The sequence below is a fragment of the Trachymyrmex septentrionalis genome, unplaced genomic scaffold (assembly GCF_001594115.1).
Source record: "Trachymyrmex septentrionalis isolate Tsep2-gDNA-1 unplaced genomic scaffold, Tsep1.0 scaffold114, whole genome shotgun sequence".
NCBI lineage: Eukaryota > Metazoa > Arthropoda > Insecta > Hymenoptera > Formicidae > Trachymyrmex > Trachymyrmex septentrionalis.
Genome location: NW_017304269.1, coordinates 1,834,327 through 1,850,888, shown reverse-complemented (window position 1 = coordinate 1,850,888; position 16,562 = coordinate 1,834,327). Strand labels below are relative to the sequence as shown.

Here is a 16,562-nt window from a genome sequence, read left to right as displayed (position 1 = left end):
TAACAGCAATGACTTTATAACGGACGAAACTTTTGAGACGCGCACGAACTCGTTCAAGGTCACTCTCGCGCGACGGTTGAAACTCGGCGATACGATTCGCGCGAGGACATTCGTGTTCACACTTCACACACGACCGTTCGGAGTGTATTACGTACCTAGATATTTTAATCTTCAAATGATGGAGAAGAGCGTTACACGGAGCACTTTACGTACCGAATCCTTTATGCCGACTTACTTGCGTCTCGGTCACTCAGGTCACTCGATTCGACTGGCGCTCGTTAAGATGATGGCGCGTCACGCGTGACGTGAACATAGTTACTAACCCCGCGCCGCGCTAGCGAGACAACGTCACATTGTATCGTGTCCGCTGTGAACTTGTTGCCGCGTACTTCAGTTGAATCGTAATAACGTGACCGACGCCGTGTGATCAACGGCACAATGTCCGCGTTATATGCGATCTCCGGATCGATTCGCTGAAAATCGATTTTTGCGAAAAAATCGTCCTTCTTTTATTAATAAAAAGAAGATTCTTTACGAAAAAGATCGGGTGAAGATAGTCTCTTTTTGTTAGAAAAATCAACCTATGTAGAGAGACGTCAGTTACAACGAAAGCAACGCTTAGCCAACGTTACGACTGTCAACTAACAGTTCAAAGTCAGCAGGTACTGGCAAATAAATGGCTAAAATGAATGGGCTAGTATTATTTGTCAGTATTGGGGGTAAGTTATTATTCAGTATACTTAGCCAGTACTGGGCCAGTAGCTGAACTATGGCGATCAGTATCGGCCCAGTACTGAGTTGATTGTAAAACCTTACATGGGAAATTTTCGCAAAATAAATCAGTTTAAAATCGCTATTATTGTTTGAGAAGATGAATCTTTCTGAAGATCGAACTCTTCCCTAGGAAAGAATAAGGAACGATACAACCATCAGAATGTTCACATTCGCGAGCTGCTTCGCACAAGCATTTTACTTTAGTATTTTGTGCATTCTAAATCGGGACATCGACATGTTTCCGATCTGTATACTGCGAATCCAAGTGTGTAAAAAATAACTTCAATATGTGTGTTATTTTTACATGGTGTTTATAACTCTTTAAACAGATTCTCTTTTATTTTAGTTTATTATAAATCTTTCTTTCAATTTTAATATTTTTAAGAATTATTTTAATATGTTTAGTATATTTAATAAAATTGTAATAACTAAATCGAGAAAAAGAAACATCAATATATATCTAATTCACAAATCTGCTTTCTAAAATCTCTGAAAATCTTTAAAGTCTGACAATTTTGTCTCTGTATTATCTATAATTTCTCATTCTATACTCTTTATTTTTAGAGGAAGATGGTGATGGAATACTATTTTTTTACTGAAATATTGTAATTTAGATATTCATGTGATATAACTACTTTTGATACAAGTTTGTTAGTCATAACTGATATCACTTATGCTATAAGTTCTTTAGATATACAGAATATAAAAGACTGAAGAGGGAAAAAAGGTTGCGGTTATGGAACAGATGGGGAGATATGGAATATCACGAATCAGTAGATATATGTATAGTAGGTGTAAACTTACACGATTGGATACATGCACACATTTGGTTACCAAATTTAGTTCAATATCATATCATTTTTAGGCCGCGTTCAAAGCCTTCAAGCTAAATTGAAATTCACCATACAACATACTTTTCAAAATTACATAAAAAGTGTAGAAAAACATAAACTGTATGCGAGTAATAATTATTTATTTCAAATATATATTTCAAAGGTTCATATATTTTTGCATATCATAAGTTTATCACAAGCGTCAAATTTATTCAAAATATATTCTGAATCTTAGTGATTTTAATGTTTCGATCGAGACTATTAAATTAAAATAAATTCGATTTATCTACTAAAGTTTCTTCTTCGAGCAATTTTATAACATTCTTCAAAACAAAAATAAATTCTTGTTTTGAGTACATAATATAATGAGTTTTTCTAAAATTTATATAATAAGTATATCTTAAGATTATTAGAAAATATTTTATTGAAGATAATCGTACTTATCGTTACTTATAAAAAGAAAGTAAATTAATCATTTTTTTTTTAAGAATGGTATAAAATATTGTACACATCTATAAAACTGTCTGCTACTTGCAAAAACTAAAATGCAGCTTTCACGACAACGCAGTAAACAGTAATGATCCACCAGTGATCATATTATAATCATATTATTATCCAAGTAAATTATGAAGAAATAATTTTAATAATTGCTCCAAATGCAGCGTAAACTATAAGAAATATGACGATATTATAACTCCCCATCTATTTCATAATCGCATCCTTTCCTCTTCAGCTTCTCTTGAACAGTTTCTTCTCATTTTAATATATCATAAATGTTGTATCTATTTTTTTTAATTTTAGAATTTTTATAAATTATTTAAATATGTTTAATATCTTTATTAGATGAAAATATATTTTCTCGACATAATTATTCTTGACTTACCGGGACACCCTGTGCTGTGCTATCCTACCGTGACTGGGCAGTGTCACGTTGCTGTCGCTTTTCGACCAGGTGACGGAATTCTTGGCGTCGGGCAAGTCGACCTTGCCCAGGTAAGCCTCGCAGAAGAGCCTCGCTGTACCTCCCAGGGGCACCAACTGCGAGGTCGGTCTGTAAGTGGGCAAAGGTTTTCCCGTGTAGACCCCGGACTCCTCATCTGAAATTCAGATTACGTCTACAGTGAATTTAAATTATAACATTTATATACGTATAAAAATCGGCATATAATATAAGTCATATGTATAATATACTAGCGCGCGATAATCCGCACGTTTTTCAGAAATTTAACCGGTCGTCTTATCTTCGGTGGCATTTAATAGCACTCGATGATTAACGATACCTCTTAACATGGCGGACATAATGAATCTTACGAAAAATGAAAATCACTTTAACATCGCCTCGCATTACCGCGATCCCCACGCAGCGCCATTGCTATGAATTACGAGTGGCCCGCATTATCATGATATACTCCCCAACCATTTATTGTGCCACGCTTCATCCCCTGCGTGTTCATATTTAATACGAAAATACTTTTCAACAATGTCTTTCCATCTTGCTCCAAGGAGGTCGTAAAAACCATCTATATTTGTCATACGAATCTTTATGGATCCATCACAAAGGACTAACTCAAAAATAACTATGACTGAAAAATTACTTTCAACCAACGTAAAATTGTCAACCTTCCTAATCTCTAAATATTCAATATTAAAAAATTTAATTTCTTATGATTTTTGTAATTTTATTTATTAATCATTCCAAATACATTTTATCTAAAGTAATACAGTCTTTGCGATCGTAGTAATTTCTAAAAATATTTCTAATAAAGTTCTTTTGAAATGAAGGAAATGTCCTCGGTCGAAATTTTGCGTATCTCATAATTTTCGAAATTGTGTTAAAATGTTGTTGCTAAATGTTTCAGCTTCATTTTTAACTTTGAAAAAAGAAAATAATCGCAGGAAGCTACATAAAGTGAATATTGTGGATGGACAAACACTAAGATACCTTTTAAAACTTCACTCTTTATTTTTCTCGGTAAGTAAAAAACGTACTTTTTATTTTTTATGTCACAAACAAATAATACAACACAAAGAAATATAACTCGATAGAGTTAGAAATAGAATTTTAGAAAATAATTCCATAACTATATTTTATAGCTTCAGTTAGTTTATTTAGCCTGCAGAAAAAAGTTCAGCAATTTTTTCCGACAAACCGTACATTTTACCTGATAAAATGAAATTAAAAATCTTAACTCTTGAGCGGATATTTCAATGGTAAAGTTATTATTTCTCGCATGCCCTTAAATTCTTTGATATCAAATAGTAATGAAATATTTTGCTTTACATTTTAATTAGTAATAAACTCCCTGAAACGCTGAAAAGTACCGTGATTTTCATTACTTTCACCAGAGATGCTGATAGACACTCGATTAATTAATTTAATTAGCTCGATGCATCGAGCGGCCTTTGAAACGTGCTGTAGAGCGCGGCATCGAAGTGCACGGGAGTATGTAGACATCGAGAGCATCGAATGAAAGAAGCCGGCGGATAGTGGATGGTGGATGGCGGAAGGTCACAGGTCGTTGAGTCGGAACGACGAGAGAGAGAGAGAGAGAGAGAGAGAGAGAGAGAAAGAGAGGAAGTAGAGACAGCGCGTTCAGGGCGCCTGGATGGGTAATTCAATCAGCATTGATGCGCGAAAAACGCGGAATTAAACAACCGTTTATTAATCGAAAATGTGCGCGCATCTGGAAAGAGCGCATGTTACGCTTATCGATTACAGTTGATTAAAATTGATGGATGGCGATGTTGAATGAATCAACACTCGATGTCATTTGAATTATTGCTATTTTGTTGAATATTTTGCGTTTATTAACCATTCGGTATGATATCAGAGTAACGCAAATGTGGAGGCTCTATATTATGGAATATTTTGAAATTCAGTGAAATCGCGTAAAATCAATACACAGTGCTCATAAATTCGCATTTCGCGCTATTCAGAGATCCAAAGAAGTTGGCTCGCAAATCAACTTGAAAATGTATTTTTTAATTATGCTCGCTTATTTCTGAGATAAATGAGTCTCCGAGCTGCAGTGGAGTCTTAATTTCGGTAATATCTTCCTCGCGTATTCTGGCAACAGCATAAAGACACATTTATACTTCTCAGCTTGACGCTTCACGCTTTTCTTTTTCGATGCATTAACTGTACTTACAACTAAGTAAAATTGGTATATTTTCATAAGATTTATTTTTTTAATGAAATAGATACATGAAATAGATACTTGTGCTACACTAAGAAAAATATTAAATTTTAATAAATATGAAAAATATTAAATAAAAAAATTCTAAGTAAATATTTACTAAATATTATATAAATATATACTTTTTGGTCCATCAATTTGATTTAACTATCATTTTCTTATCAAGTAAATAATTATTTACTGTAAGTAAACTTTTATTTAATACTACAATATAAAAAAATATACATATATTAAATTTAGTAAATTTTTTTCAATGTAACAAAATAGAATCGGCACAATTTCCTTAGATTAATTTTTTAACTACAATACAATAGATATGTGAAATCCTAATTCCTAACAAAGGGGAAAGACGCCAATAGGAAGGATCTATTCTTTCTGTGATCAATATACGTCACACAAATTTGAAGTACAGTATTCAAACAGTCTTTACTGATTCATTTAATGTCCTCGATTTTATCTTGATATTTCATTCTTCGCAGCTATCTTTGCTTGCTTATTGTTACTTGAGAATCCCGGACACGAACAGGTGCACGAAGTTTCGACTTCATTTCGAAAAAGCGCGGCTCATCGAACGTTTCGCGGCCAGGCTGTTAGTCTCCGCGCGCCTTGCCGCATCCGGCGACGCGGCATGCGGCATCCGGCCAACCGGATATCGCATCGGATTCGAGTACAAACAAACTGCTAACTGTCGGAATTATGATACATAGGCCACGCATTCATTGCCTGCCGCCATCGCTGTAAACGCGAACATCCGCCAGTGATATGGGCCAGATTAGGTTAGGATTAGGTTAGAGTTAGATTCGGCGATCCCGTTATCAGTTTACTTCTTCCGATTTGTGAACATATCTACACTATGGAACAATCTAAAAACGACCCTTCTCGTAATCAGAAGAAAATATTCAAAAGAAAAAAAAAACAGATGTAATTTCAGATACAAAAATAATAAAAAAAAGTTCTGTCTCTCGCCAACTTTCACTCTTTCCGATCTCAAAGTTTATAATATAAAATAAGATGCAGATAAATTGAGAGAAGCTTCATGGTTGCGTCGCCTAACTTAACTTATAAGCGTGAACGCGAAGTGAACGAGTTAATGTTTTCCTCAAAGAGTGGAAGACAAGTTCCATTAGTTGGGAAGTAAAGGGTGCTTGAATATGTTCGCCTAGGTTCGCAATTAATATAGTATAATCGAATCACGACGAGGTCTTGAGCGCCGCTAAATTCGGCGAATTGCCGTGAGCGCCTTCAAAGTGGTCGCCATTTTCCAGAGCTGATCCTCGCGGCGAGGCTGGCTGTAACGATTTAATTATACCTTGCGGTAGGATAGGTAATTTCGTGAGAAACCAGGTTGCACTCAGTTAGGTTCGCCAAACGAAGGCGGAAGTTGCGAGAACACTGTAACACAGCAGCTAACTATATATTCGCGACGGCGATTTTCCAAGATGGCGGCGACTCGTTGGCTCGTCATGGCGGCCGGGCAAGACTATTAATCTCGTAAAGCTCTTGCAGCTATACGCCCGCGTCGATATTTATCGGAAACCGGCCAATTTGTGCTCACCTAACGGCCTCGTCGTCATTCGCGTAAGCCTCCCTTGGTTCCATTAGGTTATCCAGATAAAATATTGACGGAACCTAACCTAACTTGATCGATACACAAATCTTAGAGACATGATAAATTGGTAGTCGTTAAATAACACGACTGATAGTCACAGAGTTACTCAAAATAGCGAACTTAAGATGAGTTAACGATGTATATACATGACAAAAAATTTTTTTTTTATAAATATCTCAAAGAATTTTAAGACAATTGATAATTTATGTGCCGTAAAAGATACAATACATCTTTTAAAAATTAACATCTTTTAAGAGTCATCGAAGTATTTTCAGCGATCCAAAATCAGTCTATTCTTAACGAAAATTTGATCGAGTCGGAGCGGCAATGAGCTACGTGAAGCTTCAATAAAATCTATCGCAGCAGCTGTTACATGCTAGTATCAAAAAAATAATCGTATGGACTTCAGATGAATAAAATATGCTAGACTTCTTTAGAACTAAACTTGAGAGTAACTAAAATATTTCTAAATATTACTACGTAATCAAGATGTGTTTAACTAAGTAACATCTCCGAAATACTGTAACTTAAAAGATTAAAGCAGACGATTTTTGTTCAATGACCTAAAATCTAAAGAAATTACATTACTTTTAATGTGTGTGTATGTGTGTTCTTCACACTAGATAAAGTATAAAGTTCAGAGAAACATACTTGATATATTTTAGTTACTTGATATATTATTAACATAAAGGAAATTCCAAATAGAAGACTCTCAGTACAGACTCTCTTACGGACTCTCCATAATTCAACAACAAAAAATTCAAAAAAATCAGAGCGAATGAGAGTCATGTTTCGTTCGAGCTGCGATCAGCATGCGGTTTTTAACTTGATACTCTTTGGTGATAATAAATGTTAATTAGTTTGGATCCAACGTCGAGACGAATTCCTTCTATGTCTTGGGACAACATCAAATCTGTTAATCTGATGGTGATTTTTTCTTGGACATGAAGGGATTGATATTTTGAAATTGTATTGCTGAGGATGGTTCCAAAGTGAACTGAAACGTACTGTTTTCTGGAAAGATTTAAGATTGCGTGTTTATTAACTATTACGCTGACTCTCATTCGTCCTGATTTTTTTGGCTTTTTTGTTGTTGATAAAGGAAATTGATTCCAAAGATGTTGATAATTGTATCGAAATAATTTTTAATTCCCTCTACAATAATATATTAAATAGATGTACGTATTTCTCCATTTATTTTCTCTAGAGTGACATAATTACAAAGTATTAAAATGTTAAATATTGTAACATACGCTCGTACAGTCGCAAAGCAATAACAAATCACAATTTTAGAGATCAACAAAATTCAAATGATTTGCATCATAGAACGAATAAAGAATAAAAATTGTAGCCATTGTCATTTTGCTAGCTCGTTTAAATTTTGTTGACCTCTAAAATTGTGATTTGTTATTGACATAATTACGTTTACCATTTTTTTCTGCAGCTTCAACTATCCAAAACTTTCCCCCGAACACGTTCGCGTTTTGAGTTTCTACCACTCTTCCCCAAACGCTGTATCTGTTGCTGCTACGTGAGCATGTCTTAAACATGAACGAGCCCGGCGGACCAGACCGAGTGCACGAACGCGAAATTAACGCAAGACGAACCGCGTTCTGCACGGAGAAACGACGTAACGATCCACGTAACTGCGGACCGATAATCGAATGCAGACGGCTTGATTAAATCACTCTCTCCACATCCCTACGCCGCACGAAACTAACCCACCCCTATCTCTCATCTCTTGGCGTCTTCCTTCCTTCCTTCCTTCCTCCTATTAGCTATTTCAGCCTCTCGGTTTCTTCTTCGTGTACATTTACCTAGTGTACATAGATATCGCGTGTACGTAACATACGTCTCGCAAAAGCAGATTATGCCCTTTCATCTTCGACTATCGGGAATTAAGGGAGCGAAATGATACGCGAACCGAGATTATCGAAAATTAAGGATCGCGGAAAATTAATGATGCAAAAGAAAGATAGAAAGTAATTCAGCAACCGTAACGCGGTTTCTCTCGAAATAAAAAGCTGGGAGGAATAAAGCCAGATAGCGACTATGAAATTGTTGAAAAGACAATACGGTTGAATTTTTGAAATTGTGGCGAGCGTTCTAGAAAATTCGGTTCCGCCGTTCAATAAATTATATTCAAAGCTATAAAAAGTAGTAGATGTTACGTTACTAAATTTGAATCAGAAACGATACATAAAATTTTGAGAAATTTAGAAAAAAATGTCGACGAACTCATTAAAATTATAGAGAGAGTTGGCTTGGGAAAAAAATATACAATCTATATCAAAAGAGAATTTAATATTTAATATCCTGCAATTATGTAATACAGGACGGATATTCCTCAATTTACTTCGTTTAAAATAACATAATTACAAATATATGAAGCAGCTCAAATATTACGTTACTAAATTATTTCCAATATTTGTGTGTCATATACCAGAAACGATACGTAAAATTTTGAAAAATTTTGAAAAATCTCGAGGATTAAACTCGTCAAAATTATAGGGAGAATTGGCTTGAATAAGATCTATATTAAAATAATTATCAATATCCTGCTTATGTAAGTAAGGATGGATATTCCTCAATTTAGTTCGTCTAAAATAACACAATTAAAAATATATGAAGCAGCTCAAATATTTACCAGCTACAAGGGATGGCCGCTGTCCGCGGTTAGCTAACTTTATCTCGGGCAATTTTGAATACATATACATGTAATTTTAAACAGAACGTATCCGGATGCCATTTGAAGTGGCGCCTATGGCGCGGGAGTTACGTTACAAGTTCTGGCCCAGTTTTCGCGGTCTGGTTACAGCTTCGGGGATTGCGCTGAAAGCGGCGGCGTCACCGCGGAAAGTGGCGAGTCAAAAAGCGCTCGGCCTCGGACGTTCTATCTATTCCCGGATGTGTCCATTCCATACAATGTCCGGCTGGAATCTCGCGGTTGTGGCTGGGACAGGCTCGTAATTTAGCGTGAAATACGTTTTCCAACCGGCTGTGCTGTATATCGCGCTGCGACCGACTCGACTCGACTCGACTCGGAGCATATTCTCGAGCACTCAGCAATATGCGTAGCACGTTCCATAATCTGCGACAGAGATAATACGGAGAGCACCGCCATCAAAGACGGACGACGCTCTACTCTCTTGTTTGATGTTGCCAAGGTGTACGGCGGCAAATTTAGACGACCGTGTACTGAAGCTGACCTATATATTATATTTTCGCTTTGATAAAGATTGAACTTCATTTAACTTGAATTCATGATATTAAAAGCGAGACACGTACACTGATGTATGCAGAGGCTTGTGAGCGGGAGATTTCGGGCTCTTGGCAGAGCGTAAGGTCGAATATATTTGAAAAATTAAGTTAAATCTTCCAAGCAGCATATCGTATTAAATTTATTCAAATTTCACGAAAGTACAAGTAATTCAGTTAGTTTAGCAGAAGCGAAGGTGGTGTAGCCAGCATTGGACACGTCATAATCCCTCTTAATATCTCTGCTATTAGCTGGCAAATTTTAATGATTTCTTATGGAATTATTTGTTCGGTAACTTGCTGTTATACATCACGACGTTAATATGTCTATACACAATAGTCAGGATTTATTAAATTAATACATTGTATAAACGCATTGTTATTTTCAAGCATTGCGAAACGTTTTCAAAGTATAATATATTTTAGCATTTAATTATACATACTTCCTCCATTTTTCTTGAATTCGAATACATTATCACAAATATATGTATATTTGAGTATTATTTAACATTTTAATTGGCTTTATACATTTCGAATTATGCAAAATAAAACATGGCATTTTGCTAATGTGACCCTCCCTAAGCACTGATTGCTGATAACATCTTTTTCGAGGTTTTCATATAAAAATAATTATTCCATAAATCAGTTACAGCTCTATTGATAATATAGAGTTTATACTATATTTTTAGCACTGAGCAGCTTATATGCGGAAGAAGTTATGTGCATACATTTGCATATATTCTGTAATATTTTAATAACTTTTTTTTGTTAATTTTGAAACTAATTGTAGTTACTGTTCTTTTAAACAAAACCATTTTTTTCAATCTATTTTAATAAAATTATTTTATTTTATAAAAAGCCATATTATCATCCTTGTTTCTCTTCTATTATGCAGTATAGGCACATTATATAAATAGTATTCTAAGAAAAAATGTTTCGTAATTTTCAGTTTAGTATCAATTGAACAACACTTTGATAAATATAATTGTTACATTTTTAATTTAAATATTGATTATGGGTTTATTATATTCCTCATTAGAAAATAAATAATTTCGAACAATACTTTTTAAATAATTATTTTTTAAAATAAATTTCTATTATATTTATCTTTACATTATCCTTACATTCCGGCTGTCTCCCGTCTCTTAGCTTAATAAAGTTGTCCCATTTTACTTTCTAAAAATAAATCAGCGACTTCAATGCTACACTTGTAATTAATGTAATTATCAGCGAATATTTACTGTTATCCGGTAATAATGTTACTTTTCTTTAGGAAATATTTGAATTTATCTTGTATCACTAATGTAATACCAATATTTTCGAATCAACTTTCTAAAAGTGAATTCACATGTATTATTACTGATTTCAGTACTAGACTTATAAGCAACGTAATCATCAGCAAATCTTTACTGTTTTTCAGTAATAATGGTTTACATTTAGAGATTCAATCTGCAGAAATCCTAATTTCTAAAAGTAAATCAGTCTATTATTACTTAAAACAGGAAATATCGTTGACGATTACATAAGTGACAAGTGTAGCACACTAAAGTAATAATACATGCAGTAATAATACATGCACTGATTTACTTTTAGAGAGTAGATCCCAAAATACTTGATCACATCAGTTATACAAGATAAATTCAAATACTTCCTAAAGAAAAATGACACAAATCACAATATAGGTAACTTATACAGCAATAACAATAATATAACAATAATTTTTATAGCACATAACATTAAGCAAAAATTAATAACTGTACTTACTTCTCGAGAATATCAAACAAGTCATTTGTGATCAGCTCTAAATTAACTTACATTTAATACTCTGCTGTAATAAATAATTAATTTTAAAATATGAAATTTTCCCTTCTCTCTCCTGAAAAATTTTATATCTTTTATACATGTCACTTTTTTGGGGGGGGGGGGGGGGGTGCGACATATTAATCACATCATAGCAATCTAATATGTTTCAATATGTTATTAAGAGGAGAAGCGCATAACTCATAAGCTCAAGTCTCTACTAGACCACTTTAGAAAGATACTCGAAGAATTCTTCAAAACCGGAGAGTTCAATTAAATCCACTGTCAATGAGAAGCTCTTACAAAGTTTCCCACTGAAGTAAAAGTTAAATTCCAATAAATAAATTACAAAAACAGATTGTTCAGATAGTTTGTAAGACTAAGTTTCTGTCGAGCGGTTCAACATTGATTCATTTGCCAGTTAAAAATTCGTAGGATATAGAGCCATGGTGCCTTCGCAAGTACCTTCCATCAGCTGACTGTGCACACCAATCAATCGCGAAGTCCCGCCGGGCCCTTGCCGATCTATCGATCGCGATGCTACCGCGCTTCGCGATTTATTTTCACCGCTTAATATCGCAGTGATGCGAATCGATACGGATAGCCCCGTCCGTCCGGCCGGTGCAATTTATTGATCAGAGCAACATTGCGCCCGCCTGGCAACGTAAATGGACAGAAGCCCTTTTACGTCATGATGCATGTGGGAGAGTGTCACGTGCCGGCCAATTCGCCAATACTTTGTTGTGAAACACGCGGCCCTCCTTCGGGAGGCGAGTGGGATGTAACCGCGAAAAAAAAAGAAGAAAAGAGGAGAGAGGGGGGGGGGGGAGAAAAGGAGAAATCGCCGGCACGAAACGTCAGCCGTCATTGCTATATACCCTTTCGCAACCGTGCAATTTCTACGTTAAAATGCTGGAAAATACGATACGTATTTTCCTCGATGAACGTCGACTCGACTTTTCCTTAGCGGGAATTTAACAGGTGCCTCAGTTTCTTTACTCTGAGGAGATGTAATTTTATTTTCTTAGACCTTTGGATTTTTATTTTCTTAGGGAGACCCGAATAAAGTATATTAAATCAGTTTATTATAGTGAGAAGAAGTAGAAATAAAATGTAGGAAGTGTCAGCTTTTTTTTTTCTTTATTATAGTCATAATCGACTAGACAACGTCGTTAAAATATAATTGCCTTCCGCTTTCATTAAAATATAATTGTAACAAAACTATATATGTATTTTCCCGTCAAAAATTGTGATTTTCCAATAATGATTTTCTATCTAATAAAAAAATATATATAGAAATTTATCACAAACCAATCAAAATTCCAATAAAAGTCACAATAGTAATTAATGCCGAAATATTAACAAATTACATAGTGTTCGTAAAGATTCTCATCTCATTGAAGAGGACTCGAACTAGGAATCAAAATATCTGTTTAAATTGCTTGTATCATCTTGTCAACACTACGAAGCTTGTTAATAATTTGTCAATGTTTTGGTATTAATAACTGCTGTGGCTCTTACTAGCAATTTTGATTAATTTCTGACTCTTGAAGCCTTTTTGGAGAAGAAAAAATATATAGTACTGCATTGTTAAATTTAATAGTACAATTGAACTCAATTTGAGTTACTTTTAATTATTGTATTTCAGGTCGCCACTGCTTCTAATAAATATAATCGTTAACTAAAACGTTAACTTAAAAAATAGATTAAATAATGTAACTAGAAAAATGTATTAAATTTGATTCAAATTTAGTTCATTATTTATTACAAGTGCATGTATTAATATGGGTATTATTTATTTTTTAATTAACCACAGAAATGGATTACTTATGTTTGTACATGGAAGTTAAAAATAACAAAATATTTAACTCATGGAGTTGAGTTATCATTGCTCCTTTTGGTATATCCTTTGAAACAATGATGACAATTAATAAAAATTAATTTAAATAATATATATTAGTAATTTGTATCTTATTACTGATCAATTTATTAATATTATAAAAAATAAAATATTAATTTTAACTTAAAGATGTTTAGTGGAGGCATGCAAAAATGTTAAAATTAACATATCTGTGCATGTGTTCAAATTAAAATAAACATTTTATTTTTTACAGTGTATTATTTCGTGAAGGAAACTGTATGAATAAAATATGCATTCTGTAATCCATCCAAATTCGCTCGCAAAAGATTACGCCTAATTCTCACGTGAATGGCGCATCTTGAGCAACAATAGATAGAGTCTTAATTATGTCATTCGAGAAGTTGTTAACCCACTCGAGTCCGCGCACGGTGGCAGACACGGAATTTCGATCGCGCCCTTTCCATCCCTAACATACCCTCTCACCTCTTCTTAGGTCGGAGAAGTGCCGACCGGTAGACAATGCAAACCGAAGTGACTTTAAAGCCGTCGGGTTGGGAAAGTCTCTTCGCGCAGTTGATCCAAAAGTTTCCCCAGGCCGCCGCGCCGCAAACTATCGACGGGGAAAAACAGACGGTCGAACAAGCGAAGTTTCCGCCAATAAAACTGTCGGCGCTCGGGAAATCCGGGCGAGCTTCCGTCGTATCGGTTGTGTTTCTCACGCGAGAGGCAGTAGGGTAAGGTGGGTGGACGGGAATGCTTTGTGGGAAGGAGGGTCTGAACAATGGGTTTAACCCGTGTGTAAGTTACTGAAAAGTATACTCTTATCTTTCCCTCGTTACGTGCCTCCATATTGCGCGCACTTAAATTATTTTCTCATCATTCTTATACCGCATTCAAAAACCACTCTACTTTTACATTCTCTAGTCGATGATACACGGAAAAAGATTTGTTAAAACAACTAAAAACTTCGCCAATTCAGCAATCTACAGCTGTAATAATGACAGTGATTTCTCTATTAAATATTTTCTATTAAATGAAATTGATTATGTTAAGTAAAATTGATAAAATTGTACAGCCGAATAAAATTAGCGATTATAGATAATCATATTTGTTGCAATAACACAACAAAATTTATTAATATGACAAAGATGACTTTCTATCAATCAATCAGTGTACACATAAAAATTTTTAACAAAACATTGTTAGCTGAGATGGCGCACAACTTTTGCTATCGTAATGAAGAAAACTTGTTACATTAGCAATTTCTATTGTGGCAAAAAATTAGTTGAATAAGCATACTGATAATTGCTTACAGACAGAATTTCTTTGTTAAACCATCAATCTTTTTAGTTATAGACGTTGAACTCGCGCAGCAAGCTGTAGCTTTGCTGAATCATCCAATTAATTTTTTTTTTTTCCGTATATACAGTCCGAAAGATTAACTTTAAATCGAAATTCTTCAGAAAAGGGAAACGATAATAGTTTCAGAATATAGTTGGCAATTCTTGTTCGCAACTCCAATGTCCTGTTCATACATTATCCTTACTTTCAAATGACATAACTCAAAAAATAAAGTTTCGATAAGTTACAAAAAGAGTAAAACTTATTTTTAACTTGACAGAAAATTATTGACTAATCAAATGATATTTGCAGAAAGAATATATTTCGTTTCGCAGCCCTTAAAAACTATTATTCTTTGTGATGATTTTGACGATTCTTTATAAAATTAAGTTAGTTTACTTTTGATTGACAGGCTAAAAAATCAAGTTTTCCGAGTATCACTTTTGAAATGTTACGATATTTGAAAGTTATACCATTTGAATTTCGAACATACAGTATAATAATAAGCGAGCAAGTAGATAAGCAAGCTATCTACAAGTGTATAATTCAAACTATTAATCGCGATTGTTTTTCAAGAAAAGGGAATTCTTTTGAAGAATATATTTATTATATATATAGAAATAATGTGATTAAATCATCAGAAAGAAAGTTGTTTAAAGTATACTATAAAATAGTATTTACATATTTCACCATTGACATTTGCACTTTTAAGTGACATATAATTATCCGGGAAGGAAAATGGGAGACTGCATTAATGCTGTTTCGCATGCAAGAAAGAACAACAAAAGCCGTTTACATACGGAGCTGTGAAGGGGAAATTTCAACTAGAGTGTCTCTACGGTTGCAAGGATGTGAAGAAGTACACAGGATACACCGGGAACCGATTCCCTGAGGAGCTTACGGCTTGTGGACACAAGATACCGCGAGTCATGCATGTTATTCACAAGTTTCTACAGGCAATCTCAGAAATTGCACCTCCTATAACTCTTCCTGACTACGGATTCCTCAGCGAGACGGAGGATAATCTCTTTCAGCAACAATCGAATAATCGCTCCGTCGTTTGACGTAATTCGCAAGTACACGGTATGAAGACGGCTGCCTCGAATACTACATACATATACACGGAAAGCACACGATTTTGCTACGGAGTGTCTAAAAATGTAGATCTGAAAATAATTATGCTAGACCATTAAGATAATTACGTAGGACGCTCAAGCTGATTGTTAGAATATCAAAACTTTTTGCAGCATAACTCATTATGTTTGAGCGTCCTCTATATAATTATTTTGATAGTCCAACAAAATTATTCTCAAGTCCGTATCCAGCGAAAAAAATTTAGATACTTCAGCAAAATGAGTAATCCAATAGTGACTTTCCCTCTTCTTCATCCGTTTACTCTTTCAAAACAGTTGCTTCTCTCTATGTTGTTTCACATTTTTAAACTTGATATGCTACGCATTCATCATTCATTTTCTCAGTATTATGCGTTTACTATATATGTAAATGTATACCCTAATATCTTCATGCTGATGCATTGTTAACTGCTATTTCCATGCATTTATCACTTGCAATGTTTATTCTTCGCGTCTTTTTCTATATTTGAATAATCGGAATGCAAAAGCCGTTATATCCAAAAATTAACAAAAACGAGATACCGAAATCTTTGAATTTCTTAGCATCAATTAGTTAGAAATTCAACATTTTAAACTGTATTAAATCAAATCCTATAAAATCAAAGAAGAAAAGTGTGTGGATCAAATTACAAAAAAAGAAATTAAACTACTCTGACTAATCTAGATTTACTAATTTCTTTACTTTGATTTTTTAAAAATTGCGTTTAGTAAAGTTTTTCTCGGTTGATTATTTCATTTTCATTTGAATTTGACGTG

The 16,562-nt window shown here is 34.3% G+C and overlaps 1 protein-coding gene across 1 annotated transcript in view; it reads right to left on the bottom strand.

The window, feature by feature from the left end:
- Window positions 1-16,562, bottom strand: part of LOC108753774 (interleukin-1 receptor accessory protein-like 1) — a 243,830-nt gene that overhangs the window by 53,328 nt on the left and 173,940 nt on the right. Inside the window, exon 3 of the mRNA XM_018495666.1 lies at window positions 2,491-2,704. Coding sequence (XP_018351168.1) covers window positions 2,491-2,704 — 214 coding nt within the window. The remainder of the gene's footprint in view (window positions 1-2,490; window positions 2,705-16,562) is intronic.